At 45.9% G+C, this 24,152-nt stretch overlaps 1 protein-coding gene across 1 annotated transcript in view; it reads right to left on the reverse strand.

The window, feature by feature from the left end:
- Nucleotides 1–24,152, reverse strand: part of arhgap39 (Rho GTPase activating protein 39) — a gene marked incomplete at its 3' end in the record, with an annotated part of 140,541 nt that overhangs the window by 20,006 nt on the left and 96,383 nt on the right. Inside the window, 10 exon segments of the mRNA XM_083767085.1 lie at nucleotides 2,214–2,399; nucleotides 4,086–4,250; nucleotides 7,848–8,135; nucleotides 9,579–9,842; nucleotides 10,284–10,525; nucleotides 12,688–12,823; nucleotides 13,414–13,654; nucleotides 14,772–14,942; nucleotides 18,890–19,017; nucleotides 19,019–19,376. Coding sequence (XP_083623211.1) covers nucleotides 2,214–2,399; nucleotides 4,086–4,250; nucleotides 7,848–8,135; nucleotides 9,579–9,842; nucleotides 10,284–10,525; nucleotides 12,688–12,823; nucleotides 13,414–13,654; nucleotides 14,772–14,942; nucleotides 18,890–19,017; nucleotides 19,019–19,376 — 2,179 coding nt within the window.

The following is a 24,152-nucleotide window of genomic DNA, read 5'->3' on the forward strand; positions in this document are numbered from 1 at the left end:
CTTATTTTGTAGTATTGTGCCTAGTGTTCCTGTCTTCCTAGTTACTGTTAGTTACCTTGTCTATCCTGCCTTGTGATTTGTCAGTGTTTCCACCTGTGTCCTTTTAGTCCCCCAGCCTATCCTAATGTTGATTGTATTTTGGTTCCACCTGTGCCCTGTGTGTATTTAAGTCCTGTGTTTGCATTATGTTCTTGTTGGTTCGTAGTTCCCTGTGGTGTGAGTTCCTGTATGGTTTCTGTGTTTTTGTCCTGCCTTCTTTGCCCTGTTTATGGAAGAACCTCAGTTTGTTTTAATAAATCCTTCTAAGTTTATTGCTCTGCCTACTGTCGCCTGCATTTGGGTCCTCATCCGTACTCACTCGTAACACTTTCACACCGTTCCTCAGTGGTGTTACAGCGTTAAGTGGTGCTACATGTATCAAAAAGTCCACGTATATACTGCTAGTGGTGCTACATGTATCAAAATATGTTTAAATGTTTAAACCGGTTTTTAAAACTCATTTTTATTCCCTGGCTTTTTAAACTGTGATTAATGAGTGTTTGATTTTATTGTATTATGTTTTTATTACTGTATTGTATTATGTTTTATCACTGCTTTGCCTAATTGTACAGCACTTTGGTCAACTTTGTTGTTTTAAATGTGCTCTATAAATAAAGTTTAGATTTAGATGAATAAGTTTGGATTGGATAAATAAATGATGTCCATCAAATCTAAGAAACATTTGATGGTGCCATGTTTTAACTAAGGACATATTGATACTGTGCTGTGCACCGACAATAGATCCTGAAGCTCAAAAGAGCTTGTAGATCAGTTCTTTTCGGTGGGGTGGTCATTGAGGATTGTTCCAAAATTATGCTATTGCTCCAGAGCTAAAAAAGAAAAAGGTCGAAACCAACTGCAGTATCAGAATATAAAATAATAGTAACTAATAGTAATAAAATAAATTAAGATTCCCCCACAACCCCCTCTCTATATTCTAACAAACAATGAACACCAAACAGCATTAATGGTCAGTATGTTTTTCAGGGAGACTTGGGTCTCCCGCTGTCCCACAAACTAAGCTCAGGGGTGACCAGTATGCGTCCATTTTGTTCCATGTGTACACTCTCAGTAACCTCGCCTCACCAGGCTTTCCACCACCTCGGAGGAAAGCCTGGTCTCTGTTTCAAAAGTCCGTATGATCCTGTCGGGAGCGGATGATATCGTTACGTCATGTTGTAGTATTGTTTTGTAGTCATCAGGATGATATCGTTACGTCATGTTGTAGTATTGTTTTGTAGTCATCAGGATGATATCGTTACGTCATGTTGTAGTATTGTTTTGTAGTCATCAGGATGATATCGTTACGTCATGTTGTAGTATTGTTTTTTAGTCATCAGGATGATATTGTTACGTCATGTTGTAGTATTGTTTTGTAGTCATCAGGATGATATCGTTACGTCATGTTGTAGTATTGTTTTGTAGTCATCAGGATGATATCGTTACGTCATGTTGTAGTATTGTTTTGTAGTCATCAGGATGATATCGTTACGTCATGTTGTAGTCTTGTTTTGTAGTCATCAGGATGATATCGTTACGTCATGTTGTAGTATTGTTTTGTAGTCATCAGGATGATATCGTTACGTCATGTTGTAGTATTGTTTTGTAGTCATCAGGATGATATCGTTACGTCATGTTGTAGTATTGTTTTGTAGTCATCAGGATGATATCGTTACGTCATGTTGTAGTATTGTTTTGTAGTCATCAGGATGATATCGTTACGTCATGTTGTAGTATTGTTTTGTAGTCATCAGGATGATATCGTTACGTCATGTTGTAGTATTGTTTTGTAGTCATCAGGATGATATCGTTACGTCATGTTGTAGTATTGTTTTGTAGTCATCAGGATGATATTGTTACGTCATGTTGTAGTATTGTTTTGTAGTCGACAGGCAGGAACAACAGGCGGCGGCAACTTCCTTTTCCCTCTCAATAAAAGCTCTCGTAGCCTGTAGCTTTTATTGAGAAAAATCGGTTTGAGGGAAAAGGAAGTTTCCTGCCTGTCGACTACAAAACGATACTACAACATGACGTAACGATATCATCCGCTCCCGACAGGATCATATACCCTAAATGAAATAGTGCCCAGGCTACACTGTCAGGACACTGTAGGACCACAGTAGTTGGACAGTAGTTGGACAGTAGTTGGACAGTAGTTTAGTTCTTCCACAGACCTCCAGGGCCACGTGGACCGGGTCAGCCTTGGACCGGCGGTCCCCCATGTAGGTCTGGATGAGCTTGAAGACCTCCACGGCCTCCCGCTTCACGTTACGGTCCGACGTCACGATCATGGGCTTCTTGATGGGCTCGCTGCTCCACGCCAGCATGTTGGCAATGGACACCTTCCTCCTGAACAGACCCTGGGAGAGAGAGAGAGAGAGAGAGAGAGAGAGAGAGAGAGAGAGAGAGAGAGAGAGAGGTCAGCATGTTGGCGATGGACACCTTCCTCCTGAACAGACCCTGGGAGAGAGAGAGAGAGAGAGAGAGAGAGAGAGAGAGAGAGAGAGAGAGAGAGAGAGAGAGAGAGAGAGAGAGAGAGGTCAGAAGACATGGACACCTTCCTCCTGAACAGACCCTGAGAGAGAGAGAGAGAGAGAGAGAGAGAGAGAGAGAGAGAGAGAGGGAGAGGTCAGAAGACATGGACACCTTCCTCCTGAACAGACCCTGAGAGAGAGAGAGAGAGAGAGAGAGAGAGAGAGAGAGAGAGAGAGAGGTCAGAAGACATGGACACCTTCCTCCTGAACAGACCCTGAGAGAGAGAGAGAGAGAGAGAGAGAGAGAGAGAGAGAGAGGTCAGAAGACATAGAATACCTCCTGGCCACTTCAGGAGACTATTTGGAGCACTGGACTGCTCGTACATGATCTGAGAGCTTAGTGTACATCTGCTGTTTTTGAACAGCCAACGTTACAATCTGACATGACGGATGCTTTCTCAGTTTGAATGGCTTTAACAGAGAGTACAGATAACTGTCCTGAGTGGCGAACCAGTGACGCTCCAATGTGGCCCCAAAGATCTCCACCCCCGAGCGTCTCAGTAACGAGGATATGCTCTCAGTATGCTCGTGTGACATGAAACGCATCACTTTCACCTATGTTTGTGTTACTGTAATGCTGTTTTAAATGATGTGTTCTTAGTGACCCCACATGTATTATACTCATGAAACAGTGTTGTTTGTATGCATTCATTACATTATTGCAGTCGCTGTATATTATGTTTCTCCTACAGCAGCAGAGTCGAGTAATAAGAACTGTAGTAACCCAGAAACAAACTGAAGAAAGCCTTTACGCGTTCACGCAGTTGACCTTGGTCAGAAATGAACTTAAAGAACCCTTTACGCGTTCACGCTGGACAGATGCGTGTCCACGGACGCGTTCGCTCGTGCCCGGGACGGGGGCGTAACTCTAAACATGACGCTTTTGAAAACCGAGGTGTTAAAAGTATGAATGCTTCTTTGTCCAGGCAGAAGATGATTCCTTGCGCGCCTTTAACCTTTATCTCTTACTCAACTAGATAGCAAGAATAGGGAGTTGTGCTTGTTACTTTTTGTAGGCTGACCGAGGAGTCTGTTCTCCTCTGTCTCCTATCTTTTCACTATTTTGTAAATTCATTTGATTCTTGAATAAACCTATTTTTTATACTTCAGTGTAATCTCCCGTGCTATTGATTAGCCAATAATACAGTATGTCCGTTGTCTGTGTTTTTCCTGTCCTGTGGGGTAGCTATGCAAATAAAGACGCGAGGATTTCGTCCGGTTTGAGGTAGAGGACATCGGCTGTTATAGCCAAACTTGCTAAAAGTTACTACAAAGATTATAGGGAATAAAACAATTACGTCAATAACGTCAACGGTAGTGGGGGATTGATACATTTACTACGTCAATAACGTCAAGGGCAATAAGACACAATTTCTTTTTTTACGATTAATGATTCAATGGTGGCATTGAAGATGATCTGCAAAGCACTCCTCCTGGGCTCACAGGCCCTAAAGCAGGCCTGTGGGAGAGCGAGGTGTGTGCAGGTGGACCTGGTGGGCACGTCCTGTGTACCTGCGTGTGTTTGTTGAAGTGTTTGGACGCCCAGTTCTCGATGTCCGTCTCCGACGAGGGCTTCCTCAGGGTGAACTCTGGGAAGACGCCGCAGCTGGCACTGGGCATCATGTTGCGGGCGTTCCTGCTGGCCTCGAACTGGGCGCACGCACCCAGGTCCTCTGACTGGGAGAGAGAGAGAGAGAGAGATGCTTTTTATAGTTACACAAGATAGTATTACCCCCCCCCCCCCCCCCCCCCCAGGCCCAGGCCGTAGCGTAACGGTCTGGGCACCGGACTGGTAATCCAGTCGCAGTGTGCCGCGGGTTCGACTCCCGGACCCGACACGGCCTTTACTGCATGTCATCCCCCCATCTCTCTCCCGTTTCCTGTCAGCCTACTGTCTGTCCCTTCAAAAAAATCAATAAAAGGCGTAAGCCGCAAAAAAAAAAAAAAAAAAAAAAGATAGTATTACCCAAAGTGCTAATATAACACAGCTCTGTTTACACCTTTATTTATTTGTAAATACATTGTTCTGTTTTGATTGTCTTGTTCCACTTCTGCTTTGGCAATGTAAACGTACGTTTTCTCATGCCAATAAAGCTCCTTTGAATTGAATTGAAATTGAAGAGAGAGAGAGAGAGAGAGAGAGAGAGAGAGAGAGAGAGAGGAGATGAAGACAAAAGCAGGGTTTTGTAGTCAAAGTGGAAATGCCTGTGGTTAGCTCTTTATGAAAGAAGATAATTAATAATATGAATGTGTGTGCATGCGTGTGTGCGCAAGTGTGTATAGCTGCAGAATAGCGCTGAGAACAGTTTTGGCATTGCTTAGCACTTTTCCATTTCCTCTGATGAACTCAGATAAGAGACAAGAGGGAGAGATGTTCCAACACTTGTTCAAACACTCATCTTATCTAGTCAGCCACCAGCAAACAAGCAAGGATCAATCATCATGCCAAGAAGCCAGCTTATCCCATTTTGGGGGCGGGAACCCCTTTTGGTGTTAGCATTATGTTATGCTTTAGCTATTGAAAAATAGCAGATCTACAAGCTCGTAGCGCGCCACCGAGTGGCGCTTGTAGGTCTACTGTTTTTGAAAAATCGAAGAACCACTGACATAGAAACATAGCTTTTTCAGAAAACTGTCAGGATGTAGAAGACGTTTTTAGAATCTGATCCCAGGTCAAAATGGGTTATTGGACCTGATATCAAGCTTCACAGTGGTCTGTCTGTCTGTCACCTTCACACATGACATGGCTGCAGGCATTGGGAGTCTCTCTCACAGCACAGCAGGCTCTGCTAACGTGGAGTCACACTGCGAGCCATGTGAGCGTCCAGTCTAGCTGTGTGCAGCCAGTTATTATCTTACTATCGTTTCTATTGCTTCTTTGTCATTATTGCAAGAATGAACGGTTTGAGAACACTTTTGTCCCGACAGCGTTTAGGCTCTTTAACTCCACGGCCAGCTGCCAGGCCTATGAACTGGACTAATGCTTTTATACTCTTTGTTATTTATAACAAAGGATTATTATTATTCCCAGTGACACCTTTTTAAAGCCTTTCATGCTTATTCTATCAGCTTTAATCTTTTTGTGATGTGTTTATTTAACCTTGCTGAGTGCCTGTACGAGTTACGGGATATCTGAATTTCCCCTCAGGGACATCCATCCGTTCGTCCGTCCATCCATCCATCCATCCATCCATTCATTCATTCATTCATTCATCCATCCATCCATTCCATTGCTGCTGGAACCTAAACCAAGTACTTTTGCTCCTGTGAAATGTTATCTTGTATTCTTTATCCCAGTGAGTATAAAGTCCTGGACAGAAGTGTCCTGTAATCAGTGGAGACACAGGAACAGCCTGCTCCTGTGAACATTTGAGCTCTCTTCTCCACCCACTGTGTGCTCAATACCTCCACTATCTGCTTGGCTTGGCAGCTCCCTTTGACTCTGCCCGTGTAGTTGCAGTGGTACAAGTTCCTAAAAATGTCTTCTACATCCTGACAGTCTTCCATCCATCCATCCAGGGACCACCTCACACCGGTCCTCTGTGACCTCCCACTGGCTCCAGGCTGAGCACAGAATAGATTTAAATACTAATCACCACCTCCAAGGCCCTCAAGAACCCGGCCCCCCACTACCTCCCTGACCTGATCCACCCCCCTCCCTCAGGTCGGGTGATGCCAACCCCCTGGAAGTCCCCCAGGGCCTGGGACGTGACAGGGTTTCTCAGTGGCTCGCCCTCTCTCTCTCTCTCTCTCTCTCTCTGTCTCTGTCTCTCTCTTGGGCTCCCTCTCCCACAAACATACACGCTGTTGAGTTACCGCGGCTAAGACTACATTTCCTGGCAATAATAATCAGCGCTAAATCATTGTGAGTATAGTGGAGACACTTCATTGTGAAGGGCCCGTCACTGTGCTCGGCGGAAACATAAGAGCTACTGGCTGGATGTAGTGTTTGCTCAGAGCCTTATATCTGGATGTAGTGTTTGCTCAGAGCCTTATATCTGGATGTAGTGTTTGCTCAGAGCCTTATATCTGGATGTAGTGTTTGCTCAGAGCCTTATATCTGGATGTAGTGTTTGCTCAAAGCCTTATATCTGGATGTAGTGTTTGCTCAGAGCCTTATATCTGGATGTAGTGTTTGCTCAGAGCCTTATATCTGGGTGTAGTGTTTGCTCAGAGCCTTATATCTGGATGTAGTGTTTGCTCAGAGCCTTGTATCTGGATGTAGTGTTTGCTCAGAGCCTTATATCTGGATGTAGTGTTTGCTCAGAGCCTTATATCTGGATGTAGTGTTTGCTCAGAGCCTTATATTGCTCCGGTGTTGCTGTGAAGTTTTGGCACTGCGGTCGCCGCTAAAGATGCGTTTTGAACATTCAAAACAAGACGTAACTATATTTACGAGTTAAAAGAGCCCCAGACACTCTCAAAAGGAGAGGGCATCATACTGTACACACAAACAAGATGGAGTGAAGGTGGCAACACAACACTAAGCAAACAACAGCTATGCACACTTTGACTGTGAGGTGACGTCGCATGCAGGTGAAAGACAATATTAATCATAAAGATGGACACAGCCTTACCACTTGTACTGATAAATGGGGAGGCTATTTGGGGGCCCAAACAGCCTGCACCAGGGCCTGCTGCTAATATGCACTGTATGTATACTGTATGTACGTATGTGCATGCGCAAGTGCAGCCCTTAGATAGCACTTTATGTAGACTTAGGTAGTATTTTAAATATAGCACTTTATGTAGACTTAGATAGTATTTTAAATATAGCACTTTATGTAGACTTAGGTAGTATTTTAAATATAGCACTTTATGTAGACTTAGGTAGTATTTTAAATATAGCACTTTATGTAGACTTAGATAGTATTTTAAATATAGCACTTTATGTAGACTTAGGTAGTATTTTAAATATAGCACTTTATGTAGACTTAGGTAGTATTTTAAATATAGCACTTTATGTAGACTTAGATAGTATTTTAAATATAGCACTTTATGTAGACTTAGGTAGTATTTTTAGACAAACTTATAGCATGTTACGTAGACAGCACTAGAATTGCATTTTATGTAGTCATAGCACTTTATAGTACACATGTATAATATATAATATAGTATACTATGTATAGTTTACATAGATACTCCACTGTTACGTTCTTAGCTTACGCATGTTTCATGACAACTACTTTTATAGTGATGTATGCCATGCTTTTTGTTACTGCTTAATGTAAGTTGCTCTGGATTAAGAGCGTCTGCTAAATGCATGAATTGTACCTGTGAGGGGTGGAGGTAGGGCTCCGGGGAGGCCAGGTTGGTCTGCACAGACAGGCTCTTCTCCAGCAGGGCCTGGGGGAAGCCCAGGCGGTCGAAGGTGGAGCGTTTCCAGTGGTGGTGTCCTCCTCCGTCCAGCAGGCTCTGGGCGGCGTGCAGGGCCTCGTCCTCGCTGAAGGCCCTGACCACGGGGCCCGGCAGGGGGAGGGGCACGGCGCCGTCGCTCTCGTAGCCGTCCTTGGAGCCGCCGCCCCCCTGGCCCGAGTCCCAGCTGCTGCGCTGCTTCATCACCTGACGGGACGGAGCGACAAGGACGTCACCGCTATGTTTGACCATTAACGTTGAAGATTAATTTGGCGCACTAATAATTGTGATTGACGATTTTTTTTTTTATGCAGGACAAAATACATTTCTGTTTGCCTCTGAATAAATAGAAATGCACAGGGCAGATATGACAAAAGACTCAAATATACAAAGAAATTGAGGAATTACTGAAATAAATATACTGAAATTAAAAATAGCGGAAATAGCTGATCTACATTGTACAAATGAAATCAAATGGACCCATCTGTACACTCTCAAGGTCATTACACACTGGCGAATTAGCGACGCGATATATTCGTGCGAATAATTCGCATTTAAAAAAAAACAATTGAAGTCCATGCAAGCTTCCACATCAGTGGCGAATGTGCGAATGTGCGAAAATGCGACCGTTTTCGCTTTTATTTGTTCGCTCTGGTGTCGTATTTTGCAGAGATTCGCAGGCGAACTGCAACATGCAATATTTCGCATGTTCAGATCGCTTATTCGCATCGCGTCGCTAATTCGCCAGTGTGTAATGACCTTCAGAGTTAAAAGGGTACTTGAAAATAAAACACTTGAGAGAACGTAGTACTAGTCATACAGTGTCATACATATTCTGAAGACAACCTGGAGACTTGACATTCAGTAATCGGGTCTTATGATCAAAATGAGAACATTATAGAGCATCGCAGTCCCGCCCCCTCGAGGGACCGGGAAAATAAATCCGGGTTCATTTTCCTCATAGGCTTTTCAGAAAGTATTTATTAAAAGACGTTTACGCCGCGGACAAAGCCAACTCTTGTCGTGACAAATCATGACAACAAACACAAATTTTCAGGCCAAACAAAGAATTAGAAAGTAGGAAAAAAACGGCAGGTTACAACACTTTTTTTGTTGGTTTTCTTCTTTGTAATTATTTGTTTGGTCCAAAATATTGTGTGTGTTGTCATGATTTGTCACGACAAGAGTTGGCTTCGTACGACGCTTAACCCATTCTGAACGGGAACCCATTTTGGTGTTAGCACTATGTTGTGCTTTAGCTATTGAAAAATAGCAGATCTACAAGCTCATAGCGCGCCACTCGGTGGCGCGCTATGAGCTTGTAGATCTGGTCAGAATGGGTTTTAAATAAATACGTTTTGAAATGTCTATGGGGAAAACTGCATTGGGATTCATTTCCTGGGCCTGGCGTCGTCATGAAAGGGGGCGGAACTGCGACGCTCTATAAAGGTGTGTAAAACGTAACGTGGATTGAAAAAGGCCTTTGCCACGGACACAGTGATGTGGGGTCATTACTTTGCCACGGACACAGTGATGTGGGGTCATTACTTTGCCACGGACACAGTGATGTGGGGTCATTACTTTGCCACGGACACAGTGATGTGGGGTCATTACTTTGCCACGGACACAGTGATGTGGGGTCATTACTACCTGCTGTGCCTCCCAGGCCAGCCGGGCCTGTGCCAGCATGGCCTCGGGCAGCGTGCCGCTGCTGCCCATCTCCCGCTGCTCGCCGCCGTCCCCTCCCCCGGCCCCACAGCGGCCCAGCTCCGGGGGCAGCGACGGCTTGCGGCTCTTCCGCTTGCGGTTCCCCTCGGGGGAGAAGCTCCCCATCATGGGCCCTCCCCCCCCACCGCCGCCAGCCGACGAGGAGAGGGAGCGCTGCTGCGTGGTCGACGTCCAGGACATGGAGTCCTGGTAGAGAAAAGGATAAGGCCAAGGGGAAGAGGTTTGTTTGCACAGCATGTTTTGCAACAATTGAATTCCACAGCAATTCAATATATGCTTTAAATGGTAAATCTATATAGAGCCTTTAACCAAGGCGCTTTACATATAGATTGTGCATTACATTCACCCATTCACACACACATTCATACACCGATTGCAGCGGAAGCCATGCAAGGCACCAACCAGCACATTTATAAAATGTCTTCTAAAATCCTGACAGTTTTCTGTCAGGATTTGCGCCACATTTTCACGATTTTCTCAAAAATAGCAGACCTACCAGCTCGTAGCGCGCCACTCGGTGGCGCGCTACGAGCTGGTAGATCTGCTATTTTTCAATAGCTAAAGCATAACATAATGTTTAAAACACCAAAAGGGGTTCCCAGAGGTTCGGCAGCGGGGTACACAGACCTCGTAGAGCAGCCTCTGGCCCCCCTCGCCCCCCTCCCCGCCGTAGTCCAGCAGCAGGCGGGGGTCTCGGATCAGGGACTGGCTGTGCTGCAGGGTGTAGGAGCCGCCGTACGAGCCCCCGTAGCCCCCCGCCGCGGCCGCGGCCGTGGTCGTGCCGTAGCGCAGCAGCCGGTCCGCCGTCTTGAAGCGCGGGCTGGAGGACGACTGCTCCACGTAGACCAGCTGCTTGACGTACTCCTTACCTGGAAGTAACAAGTACTAGTGTGTTATCTACAGTATGAAGCAAGTACTAGTGTGTTATCTACAGTATGAAGCAAGTACTAGTGTGTTATCTACAGTATGAAGCAAGTACTAGTGTGTTATCTACAGTATGAAGCAAGTACTAGTGTGTTATCTACAGTATGAAGCAAGTACTAGTGTGTTATCTACAGTATGAAGCAAGTACTAGTGTGTTAGGGGCAGCGGTGGCTGCTATTATAATATTGTGTTCATGCTGTATTGATATAGGAGAGATAACAGGCAAACGTTGATCAAAATAACAATTATTCTACATTCTCTAATCGTGTAGACTTGGCAAATTAACTAATTAAGTGATGCATAATTGTTTAACAATAATCTAATAATGTAGCAGAACAGCAATCTCTAAAAGCGTGCTATTTGACTTTAAAAACACTCCCTGCGGTCATTTTTACGTCTACTCTGGGCTTTTGTGTGCAACCCGAATTTTAAGTTGCTTGATTCAATGTATTTGACATTAATTCGATCAGACACCCACTATAATATAGTATATATAAGCCTGTGGAACCGTTAACCCGTTCTGGGCGGGAACCCCTGTTGGTGTTTCAAGCATTATGCTATGCTTTAGCTATTGAAAAATAGCAGATCTACAAGCTCATAGCGCGCCACCGAGTGGCGCGCTACGAGCTTGTAGGTCTGCTGTTTTTGAAAAATCGTAAAAAATGTGTCGCAAATCTTTGAATATATATTCTTTCAAAGTGAATGTTTTTAACTCAGGTCTAAATGGATTAATTATGTGACACTCATTGAAAACGTACTCTTCTGGTGACTGATATTTTCCTTCTAATTCACGAGGGGACGGGATTTTTCAATTACTATTCTTCATTTTAAATATCTAATGTTAGAAAATGAAAGGGGGGGAAAAAAGCAATTACAATGTCGGCCCCGTCATGTCACCAGAACAGAGATGAGTTTGCTCAATGAGTCTAATATGGTTAACATGGAGGTTTTTAAGTTGAATGGGTTTATGTTTATACAAGGAAGGGGCATGTTCATATTGAATGTGTGGTGCACACAGAAGCCAGAGTAGACCTCAGATGTGTTTTAGCGACATATCCCTGTAAGTAAACATAGTTATATAAGTAAAAGGCCTACTTTTGTATTGTACTTACACGATACACATAAGTACTGGCATCAACATACTCACAGTACCAAAGAAAAGGTACTGCAAGGTATTTTACATAACAAAAATAATAAATGCTTACTGTACTTGCTTACTGTAAAATGCTCTGAATTAAGAGTGTCTGCTAAATGCCTAGTCTCACGTTATTCCACAATCTCCAAAAGCTATAGTCTGGAACTACTGTAGTTACTCCAGGAATCAGAGTAAGGAAGCTGCCATTTCCGTTTTATATTATAAGATATCTTTACGTTTAACTTCTTAATATCCATTTCTGCTCAGCAGCAAGCTATACTGTATATGCTAGAAGATTTCCATTTATATTAGGATAAATTTGCGTGACTGTAAAGACGAAACGGAAGTGGAGGCTCCACTTCCGCTTTTTCGCTTGCTCGTGATCAGAGCTTCCGTTCTCCAGACTGTACGGCGGAAGCATTTGAAAATGACTGGAGGCACGAAAGAACAGTGGATGGTCATTACTGAGGAACTGTATGTTATGGAAAAACTAACATTCATACTTAGACTACAAGAGGATAAGTTCTATAAAAAGTGGGAAAAGTGGGATATGCAAGAGGATTTCAATGAATGTATCTTGTAATATGAAAAATAAATGCAGCCTTGTTTTTTGTTGGGCTCTACACACCCTCCGCCAACCTAGTCCCCATATATGGGGGACAAGAGGAGAGCAACGGACTTGAACTCATGCTTCCTTCATGCCTGAGTGTCCAGGTTGCTCCTTTACACCTGACAGGGGGGAGTTTCCCTGGTTGGACGTAGCGCGTGGAAGGAACACGTTATTCCAACCAGTTCCTTTCCCCTCCATCAGGAAAATGACTGGAGGCAACAGTCTGGCCACGTGAGACTACTAAAATGCCTCTAAACTCTAAACTGTTCTATGTAAAACACAGGGTAAAGTTACATACTATGCTTTTAAGTAAAAATGTCCGGAGCTTGAAGGGCGTTCTACCGTCCAGCACACTGACTGACCTGCAGGACTGTACTCCAGAGTCTGGGTCTTCTCAGGACACTTCTGTCGGGTCAGGACCAGCTGTCCGTAGGGAGACTGGCTCTGTTTGGGGGAGTGGTAGAGGGGGATGGAGGGCTTACGACCTGGGGACTTGCCCTGTGGAGGAGGAGGAGGAGGAGGAGGAGGCACAGGGCAGTGTTAACAGTGTTGGGGACGTTCACATGGTACATCAACTAGTTCAGTTCAAGGTTCACAAATAAAAAAATGAACTTCTTCAGTTCAGAGTTCATAATTCAAGCGCACAACGCGTCGCGCTAACCAAGTGTGAAATATGCCATTATGACACCATCAAGGCCTGCAAACTGCATTTTTGTCGACAAAAAAACAACTGTACATTTAGTCGACTAGTAAAATCGCATGATATTTAGTCAACTAAAACTAGACTAACACTAAAACAGTTTTATTCCAAAGACTTAACCCATTCTGACCTGAGATCAGATTCTAAAAATGTCTTCTACATCCTGACAGTTTTCTGAAAAAGCTATGTTTCTATGTCAGTCGTTCTTCGGTTTTTCAAAAATAGCAGACCCTACAAGCTTGTAGCGCGCCACTCGGTGGCGCGCTATGAGCTTGTAGATCTGCTATTTTTCAATAGCTAAAGCGTAACATAATGCTAGCACCAAAATGGGTTAAACTATAAGATCAAAATGTGGCGCCCCAAATCAACGGCGCCATTGCGGCCGTACCAGCAGGTGCATGTCGGTGGGAGGCTCCTCGTAGATGGGGGGGGGCTGGTACTCCGACGGGGGCTCCTCGTACAGCGGGGGCTCGTAGGCGTAGCGCGGCGACGGCGGCTGGGAGGAGGAGTCCGTGGAGGAGCGCCGGAGGTGCGTGCCCCCCCCGAGCTCCGCCCTCTTCAGGAAGGGCGAGTGGCGCCGCTCGGCGTAGATGACGGAGCCGTCCAGCTCGCACACGGGCTGCTGGTTCCTGTCACCACATTTAAGTCACCGTTAGTTCACCCATTCTGACCTGAGATCAGATTCTAAAAAAAGGTCTGTTTGAAAATGACAGTTTTCTGAAAAAGCCATGTCAGTGGTTGAACATGCCCCTTCCTTGTATAAACATAAACCCATTCAACTTAATGTTAACCATATTAGACTGATGAGCAAACTCATCTCTGTTCTGGTGACATGACGGGGCCCACATTGTAATTGCTTTTTTCCCCCCCTTTCATTTTCTAACATTAGATATTTAAAATGAAGAATAGTAATTGAAAAATCCCGTCCCCTCGTGAATTAGAAGGAAAATATCAGTCACCAGAAGAGTACGTTTTCAATGAGTGTCACATAATTAAGGACACGATTAGGGTCGGTAAGACACGATGACCAGAGTTTTCTAAATGTCTTCCTAAATCCTGACAGTTTTCTGTCAGTGGTTCTCAAACCTCGTCATGCCAAGGACCCCCAAAATGATATGTACAACTACATACTACATACGTACAGCCACCGACTCCATCTAACGATGTTTTGTACCAGCAGGGACCCCCCAGAAGGATAAATATGCAACTCCATGTGGGAGCGTCCGAAACGGTTGAGAAATGACAAGAGTTACCGTGTGGGGGGTCCCTCTACTGTACCCTAGTCTACTGTAGCCTACTGTACTGTACTGTCACTGTACTGTACAGGCACACCCGAATTCACCATATATACAGTTAATATGTGCGTGTGTGTGTTTGTGTGTGTGTTAGGTTTCGCACAGGTGGTGAAAAACAACCATGCTGTTTTCGTGCTCAGACGCACCCAGCCATCCAGCCACACACGTAGCTCCGTAAGGGAGTGGTCGCACCACTCAAAAATGTTCTCTGTGAAAGAATACATATTGAAAAGATTCGCGCGACACATTTTCAAGATTTTTACAAAAATAGCAGTTCTACAAGCTCGTAGCGCCGCACTGTGATCACAACGCGTGTATACAATCTATTCCCGTTCTATTAGCGCGGTGGTAAAAAATGTCAGCACTTGCGCCCTTCTTCCTGGGACCCCTGCCCCTCCCCTGCCCCCCCCCCCCCCCCCCCCCCCCCATAGTTTGGGAACCGCTGCCTTACCCGCCAGAGGCGCGGCGGGCGCGGGGGGCCGTGCCCCCCGTGGAGGGGGTGGGGGGGGCCGTGGGGGAGTAGCCGTTGTTGCCCTGGTGGGACAGGAAGGAGGGCTCGCGGTCCGTCACCTTGATGAGCATGCGCTCCTTGGTGCCCGTGTTCCACCTGAACGGAGACGTCCTGAAGACAGAGGACAGGAGACACACACACACACACACACACACACACACACATACACACAGGAGGACATGGTTCAGAGTGTCCCCAGGACAGACACACAGAAGGACATGGTTCAGAGTGTCCCCAGGACAGACACACACACATACACACAGGAGGACATGGTTCAGAGTGTCCCCAGGACAGACACACAGACAGGAGGACATGGTTCAGAGTGTCCTCAGGACAGACAGACACACAGGAGGACAAGGTTCAGAGTGTCCTCAGGACAGACAGACACACAGGAGGACATGGTTCAGAGTGTCCTCAGGACAGACAGACACACAGGAGGACATGGTTCAGAGTGTCCCCAGGACAGACAGACACACAGGAGGACATGGTTCAGAGTGTCCTCAGGACAGACACACAGACAGGAGGACATGGTTCAGAGACTCAGAGTGTCCCCAGGACAGACACACAGACAGGAGGACATGGTTCAGAGTGTCCTCAGGACAGACAGACACACAGGAGGACATGGTTCAGAGTGTCCTCAGGACAGACAGACACACAGGAGGACATGGTTCAGAGTGTCCTCAGGACAGACAGACAGGAGGACATGGTTCAGAGTGTCCTCAGGACAGACAGACAGGAGGACATGGTTCAGAGTGTCCTCAGGACAGACAGACAGACAGACAGACAGACAGACAGAAATACTGGCTTCTGGGGGTCCCTGGAACAACATATTTTGAGATGGGGGTCCGTGGCCCAATAGAGATAATTCTGGGGGTCCTTGACATGAAAAAGGCTGAGCGCCATTGTGACATAGAAACATGGGGTGTTTCAGAAAACTGTTTTATCGACCTCAGTCCAAAATGGCTTAAAGAGGCTCCTTCATCATCACCAGCGTGGACCGATGAACTCTCTCTCATCTCTCAGCTCTATGAGAACCACTGCAGTCGCTGACTGACACACTACATGTTGTCCTACATGTCGTCTTCTAATAACACAAGGTGTTCAAATCACTCCCTCCCTCACAGCATGTGCTCAGCATGTCAGGAAACATAATACCATGTATAGTAGTAAGGCACTGTGTGTGTGTGTGTGTGTGTGTGTGTGTGTGTGTGTGTGTGTGTGTGTGCGCGTGCGTGCGTGCGTGCGACGTGCGTGCGTGCGTGCGTGCGTGTATGATGATGAAGCATTCCTTGCATATACACTAAATCAATAATTCACTGCCACACTGTAGATTGTGCTGGTTTTGAATATCCACAGAATAAACACTTTTCCTTCAGACAGCAGAAAGGATTGAAGCTCTGTTGTTGAGGTGGAAGCCAGATGACTTCAGACTCAGAGATCAATGGGTTAATTCTGGTCTAAAGCGTACAGTAGATATCAGGTAAGCTCAGGTTATTGGAAACTTCCAGAACCATATTCAGACATAATACAAAATAAATGACGGGTCCATTTGGTTCCATTTGTTCTGTCCATTCAGGGCTAGCTCTTTGTGTTTCTGGTAACACTCATTTTGGAATTGAATTTTGACAGAAAATGTCCACCACAAGCCAACATGGCAACGACCCCTATCTCCTGACACATGCTGGCCCAGTTTAGCTCCCTCTCTGCAGTCCTTCAGACATGTACTATAGGCCTACCTCTGGCATGGAGCCAGGGCACAATGTGGGTCAGGTACTGTACTGCATATGGGTCAACTCAGGGCACAATGTGGGTCAGGTACTGTACTGCATGTGGGTCAACTCAGGGCACAATGTGGGTCAGGTACTGTACTGCATATGGGTCAACTCAGGGCACAATGTGGGTCAGGTACTGTACTGCATGTGGGTCAACTCAGGGCACAATGTGGGTCAGGTACTGTACTGCATGTGGGTCAACTCAGGGCACAATGTGGGTCAGGTACTGTACTGCATATGGGTCAACTCAGGGCACAATGTGGGTCAGGTACTGTACTGCATGTGGGTCAACTCAGGGCACAATGTGGGTCAGGTACTGTACTGCATGTGGGTCAACTCAGGGCACAATGTGGGTCAGCCTGCTGGCCGTCACCACCTCACCTCACCTCACCCTCCTGACCTGGAGTCTGATTCCAGAGGAAACAAAACCATGTCATCTCTTTCTCCCACAGCTCTCTTAACCACATGACCCATTAACACCAGGAAAGCATCTGTGTCATTTTAGATTTTAGCCGTACTTTGGCTATTCAAAAACAACCTCATCAAACCTGACCTCATCGAACCATGCAATGGTTCATCCATACAATGAGAAGAAAAAGAAGAGGACAAAAACAAGACCTGAGAACTATTAAAATGGACAGCTGATTGGCCTTTGCGGTAGAGCGCGACCCTCAATCACCCATTGGAATGTAAATGCAGGCCTTTCAGCCCGTTGTATCCTACTGTCTGGCAGGTATATCTCTTTGAAAACCTTTAGTGCTACGACTGTGCGCGGGGAGACGACAATTTACACATATCTTGCCTGTCCAAAACGTAATTCCTGGATACGCCACTGCTGTACACTCAAGACACGCTCCATATATGGCCAGTACAGAATTCATTCCATATGTTGATCTGACCCCCCCCGTGCCAAAGCGCCAGCTCTTGCCCAGCAGTCTGCCGTCACCCAGGCGGATGCGTGCACCTTGACCTCGCCCACTTATCGCCCTTAAGCGCCAGTAATATATATAACAAAACAATTATTCAATTAATTTTAAAGGGTAATGGATGGATAATCGCTAAGAAAATAATTAATAGTTTCAGTGTTTGCTAGAATGAAGCGGCACATGGCAGTGACCTTATAACCTTTCTCCACTCCCCCCCCCCCCCCCGCCCCCCTAACTCTTTTGCTGTCGCTGTCTATTTCTCTCCCCCCCCCCCCCCTCTCTCTCTCTGTCTCTCTCTCTCCCTCTCTCCCTCTCTCTCCCCCCTCTCTCCCTCCCCCTCTCCCTCCCCCCCTCTCTCTCTCTCTCTCTCTCTCTCTCTCTCCCTCCCTCTCTCTCCCTCTCCCCCCTCTCTCCCCTCCCTCTCCCTCTCCCTCCCCTCCCCCTCTCTCTCTCTCCCTCTCCTCCCTCCCTCCCTCCCTCCCTCCCTCCCTCCCTCCCTCCCTCCCTCCCTCCTCCCTCCCTCTCCCTCTCCCTCTCTCCCTCCCTCCCCCTCTCCCTCTCCCTCTCCCTCTCCCTCTCCCTCTCCCTCTCCCTCTCCCTCCCTCTCCCTCTCCTCTCTCTCTCTCTCTCTCTCTCTCTCTCTCTCTCTCTCTCTCTCTCCATCAGTATTCTCAGCAGCGTTGCCACAAAGTAAACATTGTTCTAGTTCTTAAGCTTTAGATTATTCCGGGCCATTCGACCTTCAAATCAATTTCTACGTCTCCCTGCCTCTGCTATCCGTGTCCATCCATCTCTCTCATCCCTTTAACCACACTCCTTTAAAAAACAACCCTATTCATCAGTATAATAGCCCATCTAGGGAGCTCTCGGGGTGGTGCAGTGGCAAAGTTCCTGCCCACCACCACGGAGGTCGTGGGTTCAAATCAACCGTGGCGCATCTGGCTTTGTCGGGCGTCCGCATGCGAACACATTGGCACCAAATGGACCCTTATGGGCCTGTAACTCAGAGAGTGTACAAATGGAACCAAATGGACCCGTTATAGCATCCATTTAGTTCCAATTGTACAGTCTCTGAGTTAAATTACCAATGATTCTGCAATATAACTCTGGGTCCCATGAGTTAGACATGCTATTAAATTACCAATGATTTTGCAATATAAATCTGGGTCCCATGAGTTAGACATGATATTAAATTACGAATGATTTTGCAATATAAATCTGGGTTCCATGAGTTAGACATGATATTAAATTACCAATGATTTTGCAATATAAATCTGGGTCCCATGAGTTAGACATGCTAATAAATGGGGGACCATGGCCTAATAAATGTCGATTTGGGGGGGGGGGGGGTGTCCTTTACCTTTCCACCTCCTCCCGTCCGGCCTGCTGCGTCTTCCCGTCACTGAGCTCCTGGTCCAGGGAGGACGACGTGCTTCCCTCGCGGCTCACCGCGCTGCTGTTCCTCCCGGGGCTGCTGTTGTTGTCCGCCGTCGGCGCCGGCGCCAGGCGACGCCCGGCCCCCTCCCCCGGGCCCTGCGCTGGGGGGCCGCGAGGTGGGGCAGGACGGCGGCCCGGCGGCCGTGTCCGTGTGCTGCTTGAGCGTCTGCAGCTTGGCCAGCGGGATGATGTCGCAGTGCTGTGGCCGGTGCCACACGGTGCGCTGCGTGGAGGCGTTGTAGTAGTAGAAGCGCGCCGTGTTGGGGTCGAACAGCTCCCACCACTGGTTGTCGCCGGTGCGCTTGATGCGCACGCCCGGCGGCGGGTCCCACACGCACTCGCCCGTCAGCAGGTTGGCGTACATGCGCTCGGCGAGCGTGCGCGGCTCGATGATCTCCACCCACTCCAGCCTGCGCCGAGACAGAGAGAGAGAGAGAGAGAGACAGAGAGAGAGAGTAGGGTTGTCACAATTGTGCTATAATAATCGTCTAATCGCAATTATTTGAGATAATCGCAATAGTTTGTGTCATAATCGTGTTCATGTTGAACTTGAAACATTTTCTTACATAAAACTACTTTAACCCATTCTGACCTGAGATCAGATTCATACGAGGTTTCCACTGGACACACACTGATCTGATTAACCCCATTCTGACCTGAGATCAGATTCTAAAAATGTCAGTCGTTCTTCGATTTTTCAAAAAATAGCAGACCTACAAGCTTGTTACGCTACGAGCTTGTAGATCTGATATTTTTCAATAGCTAAAGCATAACATAATGCTAACACCAAAATGGGTCCCCGCCCAAAATGGGATAATCGTCTAATCGCAATTATTTGAGATAATCACAATAATATGTGTCATATTCGTGTTCATGTTGAAACATTTTCTTACATAAAACTACTATAAATACATTCAGACAATTTCAATGGACTAGAAGACCCCTGTTTTATGTATGTATGTATGTATGCATGTATATGTATATCTTTTCTTTTCTTTTCTTTTCTCTGGAGTTGTTAACCCATCTAGGCTTTCAAGCAACTGCAAATGTGTCCAAACTGTCCATATTTGTATATTACTTTTGTACTTTATTTTTTTGGTATAAGTGTATAACTGTGTCCTTTGTTCCACGACGCGCCTGAGCTGAGAAAAAAAAGAAGACCCCTGTTGTTTTCCAAACAGTGGGTCGTGGACCACATTTTGATTGGTCGCGAGTAAAGATCCTCTTTTTCCTTTCATAAAAAAAAAAAAAAACACATCACAACTTTTCATCAATTAAAAACAACTTCATGAATAAAATAAAGACAAACTCATATCATTTCCAATTTTCCATGTATATAGCCTAAATAAAAAAAGGTTAAGAAGTATAGTGAAAAATGGCAGATTTACAACAAGCTCGCAAAGCGTCTAATGTCTCTATTTTGGGTCTTGAGCAGAAAAGGTCTTGGAAGCGTTGGACTAGACGAGTAAAATAGCAAAGAACATCAATATATTTATCCCATTCTGACCTGAGATCAGATTCTAAAAATGTCTTCTACATCCTGACAGTTTTTCTGAAAAAGCTATGTTTCTATGTCGGTCGTTCTTCGATTTTTCAAAAATAGCAGACCTACAAGCTCGTAGCGCGCCACTCGGTGGCGTGCTATGAGCTTGTAGATCTGCTATTTTTCAATAGCTAAAGCATAACATGATGCTAACACCAAAAGGGGTTCTCGCCCAGAATGGGTAAACAAGCAAGCAACTCTCCATTCACACACAGTGCTCTGGAAGAAAGCATATACAGGCTATAACACAATAAATGTGAGATAATAAAAGAAAGACTGTTTCGGTGGTTGAAAAAGAAAAGCTCCTCCGGCATGCACTCACACTGGGGGCTCATTTATACGTGTCAAATAGACAACTAGAAACATTTACTCATTTATACATTTATTCGATTACTAAAAGGATTTATTCAGTTGACGTACAAGCTGGGCGGACGTCTCTGCACTCCTTTCTTATTACTCTCCTTCCTGTTGCTCTGTGTGTGTGTGTGTGTGTGTGTGTGTGTGTGTGTGTGTGTGTGTGTGTGTGTGCGCACAAGTGCGTGTGAGCAGCAATGCCTTGGAGGCACATCAGAGACCCTCTGGCGCCCCCTGCCTGCTACAGGTCCCCCTACTTGAACAACAGCATACAGGTAGTCGCTGTCGGACAGAAACCTTATTTCCATACTTCAACTTTCTGTGTTTTTTTTCCCTAAATCAACGCCCGACTTGATCACACTACAACCGGCGTCACACAAAAGCATCAACCGTAGCAGATCCACAAGCTCCAAAGGTGTATCAAAGCGATGCGTTTCATGCTTGTAGATCTGCTACTTTTGCTGTTCCTGAAACGTAACAGTTTTGGACATATGAGGTTTCCACCCCGACAGAGACGATTACTAAAAGGGAGGTTTTTGGGGAGCTGCAGGCCATATTGCCTCCTCCATCGCACGCACGCACGCACGCACACACACACACACGAAGCAGATTGGATTTGCAAAGGATTAAGAAATAAAAAAAACTCCAATAATTTCCCTCCCAGAGCCTGGTTTCACCCCCCTGCCGGATGTGTGGTCTTAAAAAACAAAGCTTTCGTGGAAACGGCAACGTTATTTAGATGGAAATTTATCCTTCGAAAACCAACAGCGAGGAAAAACGGTTCTAGACGCCCAACTACGTTCCCAAGTGTTTTGAGACGAATAATCACACACACTGCATGCGTTTGGGAATATGGCAGGTTTTACAATTTCCGGAGATTTAATTGTTTACAGAGTGTACAAATGGAACCATTTTTGGTTCCATTTGTACACTCTCTGAGTTACAGACCCATAAGGGCCCATTTGGTTCCCAACTATCATTTAGCTGGGGACCCCCTGGAACTCCCTCAAGGACCCCTAGCATAGCAACCCAGTCGGCTCCGCTCGGGGAACATCAGCACAGCTGATTTTTATGTTTTGATTAGGTGTTCCATCACGGTCGTTTAAGCACGGCTAGGCTAGGTGCCTGTTTCAACCAATCAGATCACTTCCTCGAAACGACCTGTTGTGTGATTTACACAACAGTGTACTATAGATTGGGGTTCCAGACAGATAGAAATAAATAATTGTGTCAAATGAGGGTCCGTGGTCTACTGGCCTAGTGCGGGTCCTTGGAATGACCATCAGTATACCATCAGTATAACCGTGTCTGTCTGTCTGTCTGTCTGTCTGTCTGTCTGTCTGTCTGTCTGTCTGTCTGTCTCCAAAAACAACACATTATCCTTCTTTTCTGCCGGTTCATTATTTCTCTTTGACTTGAGGTGAGATCAGAGCATCAGACTCCATTAATCATGCACACACTGTCCCCGATCTGCTATCCCATTATACACACACACACACACACACACACACACACACACACACACACACACACACACACACACACACACACACACACACACACACACACACACACACACACACACACACACACACACTCAAAGGAAGGACACACACACACACACACACGCACACAAAGGAAGGAAGAAGACAGAAGGAGAAGAGATGATCCATGTTCAAATTGATTTGGTCGCCACTAATTATCTAACTGGCTCAGCCATGCATACAGTACGCACAAATCCATACACCCATGATGTGCGCGCACATACAACCTGCACGCACACACACACACACACACACACACACACACACACACACACACACACACACACACACACACACACACACACACAACCACACACACACACACACACACACCGTCATGTTTTGTGCGATGCCAGGAGCATGTTTATCTACTGTGAGAGTGACAAAGCTGTTCACCCTTTTAATAAGAGCGTGAGCAGCAGAAGCAGATTAGATTGTGTGCTGTCAGAAACCAATAACTGCCTAATGCTCAGTCACTTTTACCCCTGAAGCATGTACTTACTGACACCATACAATGAACCGCTATCGGTATGAGGGCCTTTTTTCACAATGCGGCGCATTGTGTAGGCCAGAGGTTCTCAAATTGTTTCAGTGCCAAGGACACCCAGATTGATTTATCGATGTATTGTTGGCCACAGACCCCCGTCTTAAAAGGTGTTGAGCCATGCAGGGACGTCCAGAAATGTAAAATGTCCAAACCTTTTTCTGATGAGCAGAAAGCTACAGCCTAAATGCTTCGATTGTTTTGATTTATCCCATTCTGAACGGGAACCCATTTTGGTGTTAGCATCACGTTGTGCTTTAGATCTACAAGATCTACAGCTCATAGCGCGCCACCCGAGTGGGCGCGCTATGAGCTTGTAGATCTGCTATTTTTGTAAAAATCAAAGAACGACTGACATTTTTAGAATCTGATCTCAGGTCAGAATGGGTTAATCAGACCAGTGTGTGTCCAGTGGAAACCTCGTTATGAATCTGATCTCAGGTCAGAATGGGTTATATATTGTAGGACGGATTAGCGCGACAGTAAAGACGCGCAAACGACAGAGCTAGGAGGCGTCAAGTCCGCTTCATCGTTTGCTCATTTTCAGAGCTTCTGTTGTTCCAGACAGACAGACAGACAGACAAGTATGAAACTGTGGGAGGCAACACTGCCCAGTCGTCTGGCTACAATACCCTCATGCTGTGCGTTGGTAGCCTGGCCCAGCCAGACTTCATCTGCCTGCACTGCATATTTCCCCCACGCAGTGCAGCGCAGTGGCATATTACAATCACAACGCGAGGCTACGGTGCGTTGGGCCTCGATGTACGACCATGACCAGTGACTGGAACATGGACCTCTATGCCCGCATGCTGAGATGAACACACAGCATCTGAAGCCTGCTGACCACTGTGTGAGTGAGTCCCACACACTGTGCATGCTTATACTGCCAGCGTTGGCAGAGAAATATTAAGCATCCAGGACTATGAAAACGAGGCCGAAAAAGAAGCGAGCCACACCGCCATATTAAATGCAATAGCTTTGCAATAAATGGCTAATGGTCATTCTGAGCTGAAGTGTTTCATTGAACTATGGGATTGAGCTTGTAGATTTTCAAAACAAATACCTCTGAAACATTTCAGAGACATTTGTCTGCAGACAAATGCATATTGCTTTGGGGGTACCGTGACATTGACAAGGTTTGAGAGTCACTGGTTTAAAACAACATTTAGGAAGCAAGCCTAAATAACCACCAATATTTATA

The sequence above is a fragment of the Protomyctophum parallelum genome, assembly GCF_964188405.1.
Source record: "Protomyctophum parallelum genome assembly, chromosome: 6".
Classification (NCBI taxonomy): Eukaryota; Metazoa; Chordata; class Actinopteri; order Myctophiformes; family Myctophidae; genus Protomyctophum; species Protomyctophum parallelum.